This window comes from Bos grunniens, chromosome 15, assembly GCF_055505025.1.
Source record: "Bos grunniens cultivar Pamir isolate PY7600 chromosome 15, Bosgru_T2T1.0, whole genome shotgun sequence".
NCBI lineage: Eukaryota > Metazoa > Chordata > Mammalia > Artiodactyla > Bovidae > Bos > Bos grunniens.
Genome location: NC_141179.1, coordinates 43,024,910 through 43,043,377, shown reverse-complemented (window position 1 = coordinate 43,043,377; position 18,468 = coordinate 43,024,910). Strand labels below are relative to the sequence as shown.

At 38.1% G+C, this 18,468-nt stretch overlaps 1 protein-coding gene across 7 annotated transcripts in view; it reads right to left on the bottom strand.

Annotated features, from left to right (window-relative positions):
* Nucleotides 1–18,468, bottom strand: part of SBF2 (SET binding factor 2) — a 499,142-nt gene that overhangs the window by 394,686 nt on the left and 85,988 nt on the right. For all 7 annotated transcript variants that reach the window (XM_086340089.1, XM_086340087.1, XM_086340088.1 and 4 more), the window contains exon 2: nucleotides 10,779–10,864. Coding sequence is in view for 4 of the 7 variants with exons in the window: in XM_086340087.1 (XP_086196213.1) it covers nucleotides 10,779–10,864 (86 nt within the window). In the remaining 3 variants the exon portion in view is untranslated. The remainder of the gene's footprint in view (nucleotides 1–10,778; nucleotides 10,865–18,468) is intronic.

Sequence of the window (18,468 nt, the reverse complement as noted above, 5' to 3'; positions counted from 1 at the left end):
CATTTTGTTTATCCATTTATCTGTCAGTGGATATTTGGGTTGCTTTTGGCTATGGTGAACAATGCCACTATGATCATGTGTGTACAAAAATCTATTTGAGTCCCTGCTTTCAGTTCTTTGGGGTATATAACCAGAAGTGAAACTGCTAGACCACATAGTAAGCCTGTTCTGAATTTTTTGAGGAACTGCCACATCATTTTCCACAGCAGCTATACCATTCTACATATCCACCAACAGTACACAGGGCTGTAATTCTCCACAGCTTTGCCAACTCTTGTTATTTTCTATTATACTTTTTTATATTAGTCATCGCTTAATAGGTGTGAAGTAGTATCTATCTCATTTTCATTTTGATTTGCATTTCCCTAATGATTAGTGACCTTAGCATCTATTCAGGTGCTTGTTAGCCATTTGCACATATTCTATCTCATACTTTTAACAGTTGCATTTTATTCCGATGAATGATTGTAGCACTAATTCAGTCAGTCACCTACTGACAGACATTTAGGTAGTTTCCACTTTTTGCCATGAATAACTTTATACATGTATATGCATATGTATAAGCAACCAAAAAATCAATTTGTTCAGGATAGATTCAGTTTATGCAAGTTTTCCAACTCACTACTTTCACTCTCAAAGTATTCTTGTTTGAATAATACATATGACTTATCAAGTGTCAGTTCCACCATAGCACAAACTGCTGCAAGTGAAATTAGGCAAGAACTATCTCGACGGACATGAGTCTGAGTGAACTCCGGGAGTTGGTGATGGACAGGGAGGCTTGGCGTGCTGCGACTCATAGGGTCGCAAAGAGTCAGACACGACTGAGCGACTGAACTGAACTGATCTTTTATTAAACCTTCCAGGCAATTTGTTACCAGAACTCACACAACATTAGAAGCCCAGGATTAGAAAGAGATATCAAACATGGCTTAGCTCTATCTGAGACATACAGGCAACACACTTAGATTATAGGAATTGCACAAAACAACAATCAAAGGCGTGACCAGAATTCAAGTTTAACAGACTGACAGAATAGTGATGCCATCACTTCCAAGAGAAACAAGGTATCAAAAAAATGAAAACTGAATCTTACAGTCTGTAGTAAGGAAGCCACAAAAACAAAATAAAACAAAAATAAGGAAAGGCTATGGTTTTTCCTGTGGTCATGTATGGATGTGAGAGTTGGACTGTGAAGAAGGCTGAGTGCCGAAGAATTGATGCTTTTGAACTGTGGTGTTGGAGAAGACTCTTGAGAGTCCCTTGGACTGCAAGGAGATCCAACCAGTCCATTCTGAAGGAGATCAGCCCTGGGATTTCTTTGGAAGGAATGATGCTAAAGCTGAAACTCCAGTACTTTGGCCACCTCATGCAAAGAGCTGACTCATTGGAAAAGACTCTGATGCTGGCAGGGATTGGGGACAGGAGGAGAAGGGGACGACAGAGGATGAGATGGCTGGATGGCATCACTGATTCGATGGACGTGAGTCTGAGTGAACTCTGGGAGTTGGTGATGGACAGGGAGGCCTGGTGTGCTGCGATTCATGGGGTCACAGAGTCGGACACGACTGAGCAACTGAACTGAACTGAAGAGAAAATTAGCATGATGGAGATGGCTGTATTTTTCCTGATGCCAAATATGTGTGTTTTCCCCAACACCAACTGGGTGGCAAACAATTCAGTTATGACACTAACTTCCCAGAGTGAGTACAAATCCCACAGTCAAGGGGTCAGGCCTCAGCCAACAAGACTGTCCTCAACTTCAGATGCCAGCTGCAAAAAGATGTCCAAATTATCCACATTTCTGCCTGTAGACTACAAATTCAGGGGTTCATATGACTGTCCCCCTAGGTTCAATAATTCATTAGAATAGCTCACTGAACTCAGGAAAACACTTTATCTACACTTACCAATTTACTGTAAAGGTATGGAGGGAGGGCGAAATACAAAACCTCCATGCCTTCTCCAAGCTCACTACCTTCCCAGCACATCCATGTGTTTACTGACTCAGAAGATCTGTATATATTTTCGTTTAGGGGTTTCTATGGAAGTTTCATTAGGTAGGCATGGCTGAATGTTTCATTAGGTAGCTCATTGGCCATTGATGACTGAACTCAATCTCCAGCCCCTCTTCCTCCCCAGCGGGCCTGAAATTTCCAATGCTCTAACCACATGGTTGGAGAAGGCAATGGCACCCCACTCTAGTACTCTTGCCTGGAAAATCCCATGGACGGAGAACCCTGGTGGGTTGCGGTCCATGGGGTCGCTAAGAGTCGGACATGACTGAGTGACTTCATTTTCACTTTTCTCTTTCATGCAATAGAGAAGGAAATGGCAACCCACTCCAGTGTTCTTGCCTGGAGAATCCCAAGGACAGTGGAGCCTGGTGGGATGCCGTCTATGAAGTCGCACAGAGTCGGACACGACTGAAGCGACTTAGCAGCAGCAGCAACCACATGGTTGGTTACTCTGGCACACCAGCCCTCTTCCTGAAGCTATCTGGGGTTCCTGAAACCCATAAGCCATCTTATTAGCATACAAAAGAGTAAATTCCAAAGATTTCAGGCACTTTATGTCAGGAACTGAGCCAAAGTATTTTTTATTCTACCACAAAGACTGAATTAGTGATATCAAAAAATAAAGTCATCAAAGAGAATTAGAATAAGGGAAAGATCTTTGAATCTCAACAAGAACACTGTGGCAGAGGAAAGGCAGCTGTTCACTAAATCTGTTTCCCTTTTCGCCTAGGCACACATCTAGGTTTTATTTGCCAAACTCCCCTTACAGTTAACTGTGATTAAAAGACTGATTTCCGATGAATGGAAGAGAAGTGATGTATACAGCCTTCGGGGCTTCCCCAGTGGCTCAGTGGTAAAAAATCCTCCTGAATGTGAGAGATGCATGTTTGATCCCTGGGTTAGGAAGATCCCCTGAAGGAGGGCACAGTAACTCACTCCAGTCTTCTTGCCTGTAGAATCCCATGGACAGAGGAGCCCGGCAGGCTACAGTCCACAGGGTCACAGAAAGTTGAACACAACTGAAGCGACTGAGCACACACGCATACAGCCTCCCAGACCTTCCCCATAAAATCCACCTTTACTATCCTCCATGTTTTCTCTTATTACTCTGCCAAGTGAATGGTAATGCTCAAGATGAAACTTTGAAGATACCAAACCACACTCTTGTCTACCCTACTGCCAATCAAGTCTGTGATCATGCAAGTAAGAAGAAAAAAAGATCATCTCATTTTAGCCCCTAAGGCTTCAAGGTTTACCTATTATAACATCAAGCATTACCTTAATGAATTCAGAAAATACTAACAAACTACAACTTTGCAATTTTAGAATGGAGAGGGCATAACTATACTTTAGAATACACCCCTGAGATGTGGGTGAGATGGGTATAAGAGATGAGAGTGGATAGCAAGAAATCAGAACATTAACAGTCTTATAGGAAAAGTAATATGATCACAAAGGTAAATTAACTTTGTTTAAGGTTTTTAAGTTCAGATGCCATATTCCTTCCATAGTACCACACTAGGTTCTTACAGAAATGGAGACGGCAAATGAAGAAGAATCATTTGAAACATTTCATAATAAAGAAAAAATATGATAATAGCTAAAGAGATAGGGTCAGGAAAAGGCTTTTTTAAGTTAATACTTGGGATCAATGAAAAATGAAGACCAGAATGAGGAACTGAAGTTAAAAAGTACAGAACAAGCCATAGTGGTGATATGACAGACAATTACATAAGAGATGAACAGCAGTATTCTGTGTGGTAATGGAGCCAGGCTGTTTGCAAACAACATAAATCTGTAATAGGTTAGGCTTGTGTACTGTAGTTCTACAGCTTCCCCAGAAAGTTCTCTATGGCATCAAAGCTTTAGGTATAACAGAGCCCCAGCATGGCAATAAAACCTTTCCTGAGGTGGTTCTGAGAGCAGACCAAGGAGAGTGGGTAGATTAAAGATTCTCTAGCACAACAGAGACTACTAATCCTCAGTGTTAGTCACTAAGTCATGTCCAACTCTTTGCAACCCCATGGACTATAGACCACCAGGCTCCTCTGTCCGTGGGATTTCCCAGACAAGCATACTGCACCAGCTTGCCATTTCCTTTTCCACTGGATCTTCCTGGACCCAAGGATCAAATTTATGCTTCCTGCATTGCAGGCAGATTCTTTACCGAATGAGCTACCATAGGTATCTTCTATAATTATATATTTTAATTTTTAGCTGTCTTTTTGTATTTGTCAAATCTCTGGGAAAGTATTCTGCTTTCTTTACTCTAAATAATTACTTATATATCTAATTTTTTTATACTCACATGCAGGACCTACATTTTCACCTATTCAATTTAATCCTCTTATATGAAGGACCTGTAATTCCAACCTTTTAAAATATTTGTGAAACCTGATTCTGTCATCCAACATGTTCATTACCTTTCTCATTCTCCTTTCACACATATTCCTCTACAAAGAGGGGAAAAATTCTCTTTCATCCTTTCTACACTCAGTCCCCTGACCAAACAGTACTTATATCTAGGTCAGATGGACAGCCACAAGCCCATTTGCAGTATTCAGTGCATTCTAAACAGCTTAAAGAATTAAAATATTACATGACGCTTATACTTACTTCTCTGCCTTCAAATAGCATCCCATACTAAGACTACTTCTCCTAAGTTACAACTACAGAATGTTGAATACAAAGTATTTTTCATCTCTTCTCCCCAATCTATACTTAAAACTACAGAAAACTGGATTCATGCTGGTAGTCAAATTACTAGTTTATAACTTAAACAAATGGACTAATATCTTAAGAATCTCAAGTTTAGAAATTCTAACGAAACATTTAATCCTCTTTTACCCAAGCCACAACATTTTGTAATCACAGTACTTTAGTCTTCTAAAAAACAAATTAGAAAGATTTACAAATGCCTCAGTTTAGGCATTCCCTAGTGAAGACTGTGACACACTTTTTGAATGTGAATATAAAAAAAATTCACTTCTGAGACAGGGCATCTTTAAAAAGAGCTGGTGCCTAAAACAATACTATTTGTTGATGCCCAAAATGAAGCCAATACAAACATTGCTTCCCATAATCAGAAATAGATTGTTAGCCATAGAATGCCTCTGCAAAACAATTCTTAAATTTTCTTTGAAATAGTCACTAAAATTGACTGAAACTTTATTTATATGACTGTCTGTGGTTTCCATGTATGCCTAAAAGGTACGAGTAAAAGACAAAAATATCCTAGAATTGGAAAAGCAGTCATTATGTTTGGTTTAGCTTATTTTCATATTTTTATTTTTAAAAAACCATCCAAATTAAAGTTCAGCACATCTCAATAGAAGAAAAGAAAGAGAAGGCAAGTTTTTTACACAAAAGCTTTAGAAAGACTAAATTCAACATCCTCTGAATTAAATTTGGGATCTGACTTATTAGTGAATGAATGTCTAAATCCCACAGTCATAAAGTTTAGTCTTCAGGCTGAACACAATTGCCTTTCAATTAGAATTTGAATACATGAAATACCTGCTGTGTGGGCAGGAAAGATGACAACAGAAAATAGTTTCGATATGATACTATGTTCTGAACCCAGGCTTATCCTCTAATAAAATAAATAAATGAAACTGGCTTCTAATAACACAGCATTGTTTTAGCACAGCATTCTTTTAAGATTTCTGAACCTCAGGTCTACCAAATTATAGAATCCTGTTTTCAGATCCTGCATTTAAATGTTAACCATAGCTTAAAGTATCACTCTCAGAATATTCTCAGATTTTGACTGAGACTGAGAGTTAAAAGACCTGGGTTTGAATCCTAGTTCTGCTGCATCTCAGCTATTAGACCTTAGCAAAACTGTTTAAACTTCCTAATCCTCAATATACCTACCTTTAGATATATTAATACTATCTCTAATCATCTAATTTGTCAATTCATCATATTCTATCAATTGTATACAACTGTTAGATATTAACATTAACATTACATGCTAAAAAGTTGCTCCATTACCACCACCTTGGAGGAGCTAAGATTTTTTTTTTTTTTTAAGTAAATCATCAGAAAAGGGTCACTACAACCCTGGAATCAACAAACCACTTAAGAGACTGAACCAGACCATCTTTAATTACACTAAAATTTTATTAGGTCTATTTCTGGTCTTAAAGCTGCAGGACTTGCTCTAGATTACACAGTTTATCACAGTTTTCAAGTTATTGCTGTTAATATGCAGAATAGCTTCACATTTCTAACATATAAGGTATAGTGTGTGTGTGTGCTCAGTCACTAAGTTGTGTCCAACTTTTTGTGACACCCATGGACAGCTGTAAATAGTAAGACAACAAAAATGTAACAGTTAACAATTTTGTATGTTTTTAAATGGATTTGATAGATAATATAAACAAATTTATTCTGTACCTGACAAAGCGCAACAGACATTAGGAAATAGGAATTGCTATCAATTATGAAAAAATTTAAAGGAAAGAGAAAGTTCCCAATGTAATCCAGCAAGATAAATAATCTTTAAATATTAATCTAGCCCCAAACATTCTGAAATGCTTCACAAAAAATCACCCAACATATTCATCTAGGAAAATCTTAGGTGAGGAAAAGTTATGCTACTTCTGAACACCTCAGTTTCACCAATCCAGTAAAACTCTACTTGTTACTGGAGAGACCCTGACAGCACCCAAACACAGGACTGTCTTTCCCACAAAGAAAAAATATCCATTTAGTTAGTAGTAAAGTCAACACCGGAGAAGGCAATGGCACCCCACTCCAGTACTCTTGCCTGGAAAATCCCATGGACGGAGGAGCCTGGAAGGCTGCAGTCCATGGGGTCGCTGAGGGTTGGACACGACTGAGTGACTTCACTTTCACTTTTCACTTTCATGCACTGGAGAAGGAAATGGCAACCCACTCCGGTATTCTTGCCTGGAGAATCCCAGGGATGGGGGAGCCTGATGGGCTGCCATCTACGGGGTCACACAGAGTCGGACATGACTGAAGTGACTTAGCAGCAAAGTCAACACATTAGATCTGATAGACAGAGTGCCTGAAGAACTATGGACAGAAGTTCGTGACATTATAGAGGAGGTTGGGATCAAGATCATCCCCAAGAAAAAGAAACGCAAAAACGCAAAATGGTTGGCACAAATAGCTGTGAAAAGAAGAGACGCCAAAGGCAAAGGAGAAAAGGAAAGGTATACCCATTTAAATGCAGGAGTTCCGAAGAATAGCAAGGAGAGATAAGAAAGCCTTCCTCGGTAATCAGTGCAAAGAAATAGAGGAAAACAAAAGAATGGGAAAGACTAGAGATCTCTTCAAGAAAATTAGAGATACCAAGGGAACATTTCATGCAAAGATGGGCACAATAAAAGACAGAAATGGTATGGACCAAGCTTGCTACTTGGAAGAAAAGTTATGACCAAACTAGACAGCATATTAAAAAGCAGAGACATTACTTTGCCAACAAAGATCCGTCTAGTCAAAGCTATGGTTTTTCCAGTGGTCATGTATGGATGTGAGAGCTGGACTATAAAGAAAGCTGAGTGCTGAAGAACTGATGCTTCTGAACTGTGGTGTTGGAGAAGACTCTTGAGTGTCCCTTGGACTGCAAGGAGATCCAACCAGTCCATCCTAAAGGAAATCAGTCCTGAATATTCATTAGAAGGACTGATGCTAAAGCTGAAACTCCAATACTTTGACCACTTGATGCAAAGAACTGACACATCTGAAAAGACCCTGATGCTGGGAAAGATTGAAGGCAGGAGAAGAAGGGGATAACAGAGGATGAGATGTTTGGATGGCATCACTGACTCAATGGACTTGAGTTTGGGTAGACTCCAGGAGTTGGTGATGGACAGGGAGACCTGGCCTGCTGCAGCCCATGGGGTAGCAAAGAGTCAGACACGACTGAGTGATTGAACTCAACTGAACTGAAAATCAACACATGTCTCTCCATTACTACTAGTGAGACATGAGAGGCATCACAGTATCTATGCCTTAACTTTTGAAATACAGAAAGTATTCCTTCTCAGTCATAGCTAAATAAACTACAGTCAAATCATGATCTCTCTCTAACCCAATAACGTCTGTTGTCCTTAAAATTTATGAAGGTGGTTCACTGTTCATACTGTCAAACTGATGTAATTGATATCCATCCGCACATTTATGTGAGGGGAGGTAGGAACACACAAAAGTTCTAAAAGACCTCGAGTACCAAAATGCTCCCCTTTCAATCATTACTAAAAAGGACAGTGAAACAGTTTTAAAGCTTTAATAGTACAAATGCCAGTTATCCACACTGTAAGACCAATTACTAGTATTTGCCAAGATATGGAAGAGAAGAAAAAGGAATATAAGGAGGGTCCTTAAAAACCTACTTTTCTCCTCATGTGGTAACGTTTACCTTACCCAGAATACTTCATCTCTGACACTCCTAGTCACCCAATGTGTGGGATTTTTTCCTCAAAACAAGCAATTATGCACAACATCTGCTGGGTGTCCTACAATTTGACTGATTAAGGTTAAGGGCTCAGTCCCATGAGACCAACACACCTCCTCCACCTGAGATGCCAACTGCAAGCAGGTCCCCAGGTTACCTACAACTTCTGTATGACTGACTTGGCTACAAATCAGAGGTTCCCATGGCTTCAACCTCTTTGGATTCAATTAATTTGCTCAAGTGGCTCACTTAAAAAACATTTTACTTACAATCAGTTTATTAAAGGATATGATAAGGAATACAGATGAACAGCAGATGAAGAGATATACAGAGGAAGCCTGGGAAGGTCCCAAGCACAGGAGCTTCTCTCTCTGTGCAGCTGGGGTGCATCACCCTCCCAGTAGGTGGATGTTTGAACAACCTGGAAGTTCTCCGAATCCCATACTTTGGGGATTTTTATGGTGGCTTCTTCATGTAGGCATGATCAATCATTAACTAAACTGTTAGCCCTTCTCCCTTTTCAAGAGAATAGCAGATAAATGCTGAAAGTTCCAAGCTTCTAATCATGGCTTGGTCCTTCTCCTCATCCAGGAACCATCCAGGAGTCCCCCAAGAGTCACCTCATCAGAACAAAACACTCCTACCACCCAGGAAGTTACAAAGGTTTCAGGAGCCCTGTGGCAGGAACCAGGATCAAAGATCAAATATTAGAACAAAAGATGTCTCTAGTATATTTTGACTTAGGAATTACAAGGGTTTCAGAAGCTCTGTGCCAGGAACTAGCGGCAGAGACCACTTTGTTGTTCAGTTGCTCAGTCATGTCCAATTCTTTGCAACCTCATGGACAGCAGTACACCAGGCTTCCTTGTCCTTCACTATCTCTTGGAGTTTGCTCAGACTCACACCCATTGAGTCAGTGATGCCATCCAACCATCTCATCTGCTGTCATCCCCTTTTCCTCATGCACTCAATCTTTCCCAGCATCAGGGTCTTTTCCAATGTATTGCCTCACAGATTCTCATACTCTTCCCCCCTTTTTAATGCCTAAACTCAAGTTTTACCCTCTCTGTGGATCTACAGAACTCACAGCCTTCTTTACACAATTGGGTTTAACAATCAAAATTAAGCATTTAGCAATGTATTTTTTATCCTCAGGGAGGCAGAAATGGACAGTCATTTGCTAAGATAAGAAAAATCATAGTTTTCAACATCAGTTTTATTACTAATAAATATTTATGATATAGGCTAACAAAAGACTGAACAGTTCTTCCTCTGAGGTAGGAGCTGCAGTATGTCAAACACAGAGCACCAATGACAACAATAATAACAAGCTACCTTATTTACTGAGAACTTTATGGAAGACACGGTTCTAAGCATTTTAATTGTATTTTTCTTATTTTATTTTTACATAACCCTAGGAGATTAGTATTATCAGTGTCCTCATTTTATAGATGAAGACTCTTGTCGCTCAAGAAATTAAGTAACTTGCCAGATATCACACCATTCAGCTGGGATTTTCAACCCAAGCACTCTTCTCATTGTCATATTATACCAAATGTTCACTCAAAACAATTGCTTTGATGAATACTGCTCATGTGTGTGTGTAAATATACATACAATATAGATGAACACACACATATATACAAACACATATACACACACTCTCTAAACTTTATAGTCATATTGCAAAAATACTTTAGTGATCATCTTTGCAGTCTCTGATTTTATCACCACAGATCCACCACCAGAGAGAATGTGTTAGTCATATAAATTATGCTCAACCATAAATTGCTTTAAAATGGTTGACAAAAATAAGGCAGTTAATTGCACTATTACAAAACAAAATACAAATCCTGTAACTAGAAAGAAAGAATTCAGATTTTTATTTCAAGACCAAATTCAAACCATGATTGATCACTATTAAACCAACCTTTGGTTTTGTTTATCTACGTTTTATTTAGTTTTCACTAAAACAACGACCTTGAAATTTTCAGGAAAAAAAAATACAATAAATATTTGATTAGTGACAGACACTATCACTGAAGATACTAGACTAAGAGTTTGATTATAAGAATCAGAGGAATTTTTCAGCTTCCAGGTACATAAAGATTATCTATTTCATCTTTAATATTAAAGAGAAATTTAAATGGGAAGAACAGGTATTCCAGAACCAATGTAAGTCAAAGGTTTCTGTGTTGGGGAGATTATTTTTAATAATGTGTTACAATTAAATCACCAAATAATTTAAAAGTAACTGCAACATAAATATAACCATAAATAAAACAAGAAAAGTATCATCTTAAAAGTACAGTAATACAACATCAGCTTACCAATTCAATTCCCTGTGGAAAAGGTGTATCATCCCAGTCCTTCTGTGGAAATCTCTGGATTATTTTCCCCAGACCTGCTCCTGACCCTATTAATAAAATCAAAGTGCATTAAGTTACAGGTACTTAAAAATCTGAATACTCATTTTATTAATACTTATTTCTAAATGAATACTTGTTGAATAAATTTATATACTGATTAAATATGTTCATGTTTTAAAGGGTATAAAACTATCTTCTAAACACAATACTGAAATGATAGGTAATTCCCATCCTACAGACTCTCAGAAGAATGACACAGAAATACTAGGAAAAACAGGCATGTGAAATCAAGTCTCCACATCATGGGAGTAACTACCCTTTATTTCCAATAAGGAAAGCCATCTTCTGCTCAGTATCTCAAGTTGAACTTTAAAACCTTTACCATGAAGACAAAGTAATCTTAAATGACAAATGAAATGGCACTATTAGCACTAAGCTTCAGTTATGGGCTATAAGCACTGTGCAAGGTTAAAGAAAGATTTTTCAGAGTGGCCTGGAAATTAGACAATCACCTAAACAGGGTTTCTCCACATCAGCACCACTGACATTCTGGGCCAGATAATACCTTGTTGGGTTTGAAGGCAGTGGGAGGGGAGCTATCCTGTGCATTATAGTACACTATAGTATGTTTAGTAACATCCTTAGCTTTAACCCACTAACAGTTAATAACACCGCATCTATACCACTAAGTTGTTACAACCAAAAATGTCTCCAAATCACTGCCAAATATGCTCGGGGTTGGGGACGGGGGCAAAAATGCCCCTGGTTGAAAACCACTCATCTATATCATTCAGTTCAGTTCAGTTGCTCAGTCGTGTCCGACTCTTTGCAACCTTAGGACACTAGAACGCCAGGCTTCCCTGTCCATCACCAACTCCTGGAGCTTGCTCAAACTCATGTCCATCGAGTCAGTGATGCCATCCAACCATCTCATCCTCTGTCGTCCCCTTCTCCTCCCACCTTCAATCTTTCCCAGCATCAGGGTCTTTACAAATGAGTCAGTTCTTTGCATCAGGTGGCCAAAGGATTGGAGTTTCAGCTTCAGCACTGGTCCTTCTAATGAATATTCAGGACTGATTTCCTTTAGAACGGACTGGTTGGATCTCCTTGTAGTCCAAGGGACACTCGAGAGTCTTCTCCAAAACCATAGTTCAAAAGCATCAATTCTTCGACGCTCAGCTTTCTTCATCATCCAACTCTCACATCCATACATGACCACTGGAAAAACCATAGCCTTGACTAAACAGAACTTTGTTGGAAAAGTAATGTCTCTGTTTTTTAATATGCTGTCTAGGTTAATCATAACTTTTCTTCCAAGGAGTAAGCATCTTTTAATTTCATGGCTGCAATCACCATCTGCAGTGATTTTGAAGCCCCAAAAAATAAAGTCTGTCACTGTTTCCACTGTTTCCCCATCTATTTGCCATGAAGTGATGGGACCAGATGCCATGATCTTAGTTTTCTGAATGTTGAGCTTTAAGCCAACTTTTTCACTCTCCTCTTTCACTTTCATCAAGAGGCTCTTTAGTTCTTCATTTTCTGCCATAAGGATGGTATCTTCTGTGTATCTGAGGTTATTAATATAACTTCAGGTTAATGCTGAGGTTATTCTCCCAGCAATCTTGATTCCAACTTGTTCTTCATCCAGCCCAGCATTTTGCATACTATACTCTGCATGTAAGTTAAATAAACAGGGTGAAAATATACAACCTTGATGTATTCCTTTCCCTATTTGGAACCAGTCTGTTGTTCCATGTCTAGTTCTAACTGTTGCTTCCTGACCTACATACAGATTTCTCAGGAGGCAGGTCAGGTGCTCTAGTATTCCCATCTCTTGAAGAATTTTCCACAGTTTGTTGTGATCTGCACAGTCAAAGGCTTTGGTGTAGTCAATAAAGCAGAAGTAGATGTTTTCCTGTAACTCTCTTGCTTTTTCAATGATCCAACGGATGTTGGCAATTTGATCTCTGGTTTCTCCACCTTTTCTCAATCCAGCTTGAACATCTGGAAGTTCACAGTTCACGTACTGTTGAAGCCTGGCTTGGAGAATTTTGAGCAGTACTTTGCTAGCATGTGAGATGGGTGCAATTGTGTGGTAGTTTGCACATTCTTCGGCGCTGTCTTTCTTTGAGATTGGAATGAAAACTGGCCTTTTCTAGTCCTATGGCCACTGCTGAGTTCTCAAATTTGCTGCCATAATGAGTGCAGCACTTTCACAGCATCATCTTTTGTGATTTGAAATAGCTCAACTGGAATTCCATCACCTCCACTAGCTTTGTTTGTAGTGATGCTTCCTAAGGTCCACTTGACTTTGCATTCCAGGATGTCTGGCTCGAGGTGAGTGATCACACCATCGTGGTTATCTGGCTCATGATGATCTTTTTTGTATAGTTCTTCTGTGTATTCTCACCATCTCTTCTTAATATCTTCTGCTTCTGTTAGGTCCATGCCATTTCTGTCTTTTATTGTGCCCACCTTTGCATGAAATGTTCCCTTGGTATTATACTAATTTTCTTGAAGAGATCTCTAGTCTTTCCCTTCTGTTTTTTTTCCTCTATTTCTTTGCACTGATCACTGAGGAAGGCTTTCTAATCTCTCCTTGCTATTCTTTGGAACTCTGCATTCAAATGGGTATACCTTTCCTTTTCTCCTTTGCCTCTGGCTTCTCTTATTTTCCTAGTTATTTGTAAGGCCTCCTCAGACAGCCATTTTGCCTTTTTGCATTTCTTTTTCTTGGGGATGGTTTGGATCCCTGCTTCCTGTACAATGTCATGATCCTCTGTCCATAGTTCTTCAGGCACTCTGTCATATCTAATCCCTTGATAGACAGAGTCTGTATCATTTCTCTATCATTACTATTACAAAATTACCCTGTGACACTAAAGACCAGATCAACTCAAAATTGATCTTTGGGGATATAATCTGTGAGCAATTTGGGCTAGAGAGTACATGCTAGATCTAAATTGCTTTTTGCTGTACTTTTTAAAGAGCTTCCTGCACTTACATATTCTACATGTTGTTCCCACTCACTCTGAAGTAAAAGCAACTGCATTCTGATTATCTGTGCATCTAACTTAAGGAAACCTTAACACCTGATTCAATTTTTTAAAAAGAAATCATCCACTATCATCTCTCATCTTCATCCCTGTGAACTGAACTTCCCTTTGGCTCTCATTTAGACTTCAATCACTTTATGACCAAATTCTTACCTTTAAAAGATAACTGGAAAGTTAAATTCATCTTATTGACCAACTGAGAATTGTTCTAAAATTGAGGTCACGTTTGAAAAAGGCAAAATAAAAACATTCTCAAAAATGAACAACTGCTGCAGTATAGTAACTCTTCATATACCAACCATTATAGGGAAATAAAGGATTTCAGTAAGAGTAAACTAAAAGTGATTTATTATAGACACCCAGCTTCCAAAATCCACCTCAAGTATCACCAGTTCTTACATTCATAGCAAACTTAATTCAACAAATTACTAGATACTGGAGATACACAACGAAAAAGACATGGCCCCTATCTCAAGGAATTAAGAGAACAGAAAACAGTAAAAATGAACTGATAATTTCAGTACATCACAGTAAGTACAACGACAGAAGTAGCAGAGAAATCATGGAAATTTTTACAGAAATGACAGACAGCTTCTGTTCTTTCAGAACCATCTTTATATGCCCAAGTACCTAGCATAATGAATGCCTGGCACTTAGTTCATACTGAGCTAAAAGTTTATTTCAATAGATTTGTTAATACTGATGGAAACTGTTTTAAACTTATATCTCCTCTCACTTTTTAAAAAGTGATATGAATATTATATATCTCATCATATTTAATCAGGTGTTCCTATATTGCTTTCAATTCTGAAAGTCATAACTCATGTACTTCAGGCTCAGGAAATATTTTATCACATTAATTTTCACTAATCATAAAAATAATAAATGTCAGCTGCAGAAAAAACTTTAATATATAAAAATATAAAGGAGAAATCATCTATTATCCCACACCCGAAGACAATTACTGCTAATGTTTGGATTTTACCCTAGGCTTTTCTCATATGTGTATTTTTTCCATCATAATCAAGATAATACTAAACTTAAGTTTATATATTGATTTATTATTAATGTTTTCTAACATGCCTTTGACAAATATATATATTTCCTATTTTCTCTATTATAAATAATGCTATGAAAGCACCTTTCTATACAAATCTTTATCCTCATCTCACTTTTGCCCAGAAAAAATCTTAGGTATACAACTAATGGATCAAAGAATATGAAAATTTTAAAAACTCACACAAAGTCAAAGGGCCCATCAGTAAGATATAATTTTTTACACCCTGTATATAAGAATGAGACTGTTACTTTCACTTGTTTAGTTAATGCCAATTTGAAAAGTAAAAAGCTCCTTGTAAGCAGGAACGTAACTTTCTAAAGGTCTCTAGGAGCCATATACTTAATTTATTGATTTCATAATGATATGCAGTCTTTCAATAAGAAGAAAGCTTAGTGTGAAATGCTGATGTAACATTTGTAAGCACACAGAGAAATATGATTCATGAGTGATATAACTTCCTTATATGATGCTATTTGTAAATGGAAATTAGGTTATAAAAAGGCAAAAATAAAAATGGTAACACGGTATTTCACAAAATGTGGAAGGAGCTACAGTAACTTGGTTTTGAATATCAAATATGCAAATTGGTACAGCTAACTTTTAAGAAACTTAGGAGAATACCCTATGGAAGTAAACGAACATTGTCTGATGCTTCTTTTTGGATTTTAAGACTTTAAACTGAATGTTTACATTTATTTTCCAAGTTTATAAAATTTACCTAAAACCATTCTTACAGGAAGCGCTGGTTGTATTTAAGAATGCTGACAAGATGAAATTTTATGTTAAGGAGCAAGCCATATTGCGGAAAGACTGTTTTAGACTCAAATGTCCACCTGTGGGCTGATTCTTATGTCCAGAGGTGAAGTCAATCAGAATGGCTGTGGAAACAGCTCCGATTTGCACTATGTATTAAATGGGCATGGGTAACTGGGTAGGGAGAGAGACACTTCTCAAAAGAAAGGGGATCACTTCTTAGAAAAGACAGGTGCTAGGCTGACAAATTGTGATTGTTCAGTGCATTGCATACAGCTAAATTGAAAAAAAAAAAAAAAAAGAGGGGGCAGTTATTAGTCAAGGCCTTCCTGATTTTCTTTCCAGCCCCTACTCTACCACTGCATCATAAAATCAGGAAATACAATGACCAAATGTGGAGCTCATACATAAAAAGAGGGACTCTTAGCAGGATACCAACACATTTGGAAATAGCTTTCTTTAAAAAAAGAGCAAATGCTAGACAAACCGCCCCACACAAATTTAGGAAGGGTGAGGAAATACTGGCGTGATCAGGCACACTTTTCCCTCCTTTATGTGTGGTAACCCATCCACCTTCCCCTGGGTCCTGATAGGGTAATCCACTTACCCGGCCCACCACAAGGATTATCAAGTGACCTAGGATGATCCAACCATTCACCCTGCCAAAGTGACTGTTCAAGCCTTACCAAATGACTGCAGGAAAGTCAAACAGTATTTTTAGGGAGTGCTAAGTAGCATGCTGTATGTGTGGAACAGCTAATAGTATGAGGAAGATGTTCATTTGCAGAAGAAATGAAGTCAGTAGGGGTTAATTAACTGAAGAAATGCAATACTTTGCTCTATATGAAACAAGATGCTTGATATTTGTTGATCGTATCAACTGACAGAAATCAATCATTTTAGTATCATGTATATGTTTAAAGTATACACATATAAAATATATACTACTTGGCTTAACAGAGGCTCTGAATTTTGAGAAATGCTACTCTAATGCATACTTTTTAAAATCTTCTCTATGTTTGTCTACACAACTAGATCGGTGGTTATCTATATTAGAGTTGCTTTCTGAAGTCCATCTGCCCATATCACATTCTATCAAAAATGGCACCAGTTCAATGAAGGGCAGCAGTCATGTTCAGAAGCACACAATCCTCTCTCTCTTACCAACCAGAGAGAAATTATGAAATCATTAATCTGACTAGTACATTTACTTCTACTTATATATTTCACCTCACTAGAATGGAAACAGTGATTTTGACCTGCTATGTTTACTGATGTATCCCAGGCATTTAGAACAATAACTAGTATATATTAGATATTTAATAAAATACTTGTTGAGTCAATGAATGGGACTATTAGGTGGGCAAGGGCAAGCAACTGGCAAGCAACTTATGACCAGAGTGACCTATAAAAGGTACCTTAGACAAACCTGGCTCCTCTGCTGGGAAATTCCGAATAGAAGAAATGAGAGACTAAAGCAGCTAAAAAGATGTACCAAGACTTGTGAGTCAGGCAACCCAGGGGGTCATGTGTAAAGCCAGTTACAGAAGAGCAGAAGAAACCCAGGCCAAGACTTGCCAGTACAGTTGCCAGTACAGGACAGGTTGGCAGTACAGACACAGGAGGCAGCAGAAATGATGCGAGACAAAGGCTGGGTAGCTGTCTAAGTTCTACCTCCAGTAAACCAGTAGCACTGGAGCATCTGCCATCAAACTTCAGAAGTAACAATATTCCTCCCTCTGAGACTAGACTAGATCTATGATTCCTTGTCACAAAACAGGCCAAACAATAATACACTGTAAAAGGCATCTGTGATAGATCAAGCCCTTTCAAACTGGTAAAGGGTCTGGAAAATTTTACATAAAAGAAGATTTAGTCAGAAAAGTGTTTTTAAAAGTGCTTAAAAAGAAGCACATATGAGAACTTTCTCCAAATGTGTAAAAAGCTATTATATGGAAGAAGATAGAGTGGAACAAACTAGAGCCAAAAGCTATAATTCAGAGGAGATATTATTGAATCAATATAAATGAAGAACCTTGTGAGAATGAGAACTATAAAAAATGACAGCGTGAACTGCCACAGAAACTACAAGGACTTTCTTGGTGGCTCAGTGGTAAAGAACCCGCCTGTCAATGCAGAAGATGCAGGCTCAATCAGGAAGATCCCCTAGAGAAGGTAATCCCTACCCACTTCAGTAACATTCCCTGGGAAATCCCATGGAGAGAGGAGCCTGGTGGGCTACAGTCCATGGAGTCACAAAATAGTCAGACATGACTGAGCAACTAAGTAACAACAACAAACGGTGTATCCCCCTCAAAAAATCTTAAAAGCAGACATTCTTTCATGGTTTAAAAAGCAATGTATTAAGTCTGTTCTCTATAACTGTGAGTTTGTTTCTATTTCACTTATGAGGCAGGATGGGAATAGGGGGTTGAAAGGTAAGAACTACGATGTATAAAATGGACAGACCACAGGATGCGCTATACAGCACAGGAAAATAGTCACTGCTTTGTAGTGATTTTAAATGGAGAGTAACCTATAAAAAATGCTGAGTCAGGGACAGTGCTCTGTATCTGAAATTAAAATGATGCAAATCAACTATACTTCAATTTCTAAAATGCAATTCAAGTTTTCTAAAAGTGCATGCTGCATATACATAGTAACCTCTTTTCACAATGACTTTGTTTTTCATATGATTTTTATACTCAGCAAACTTTATACTCAGTCTACATTTAATACTGCAGACATTCATGAATAATTATGGAAATTAAAGTATGGACTT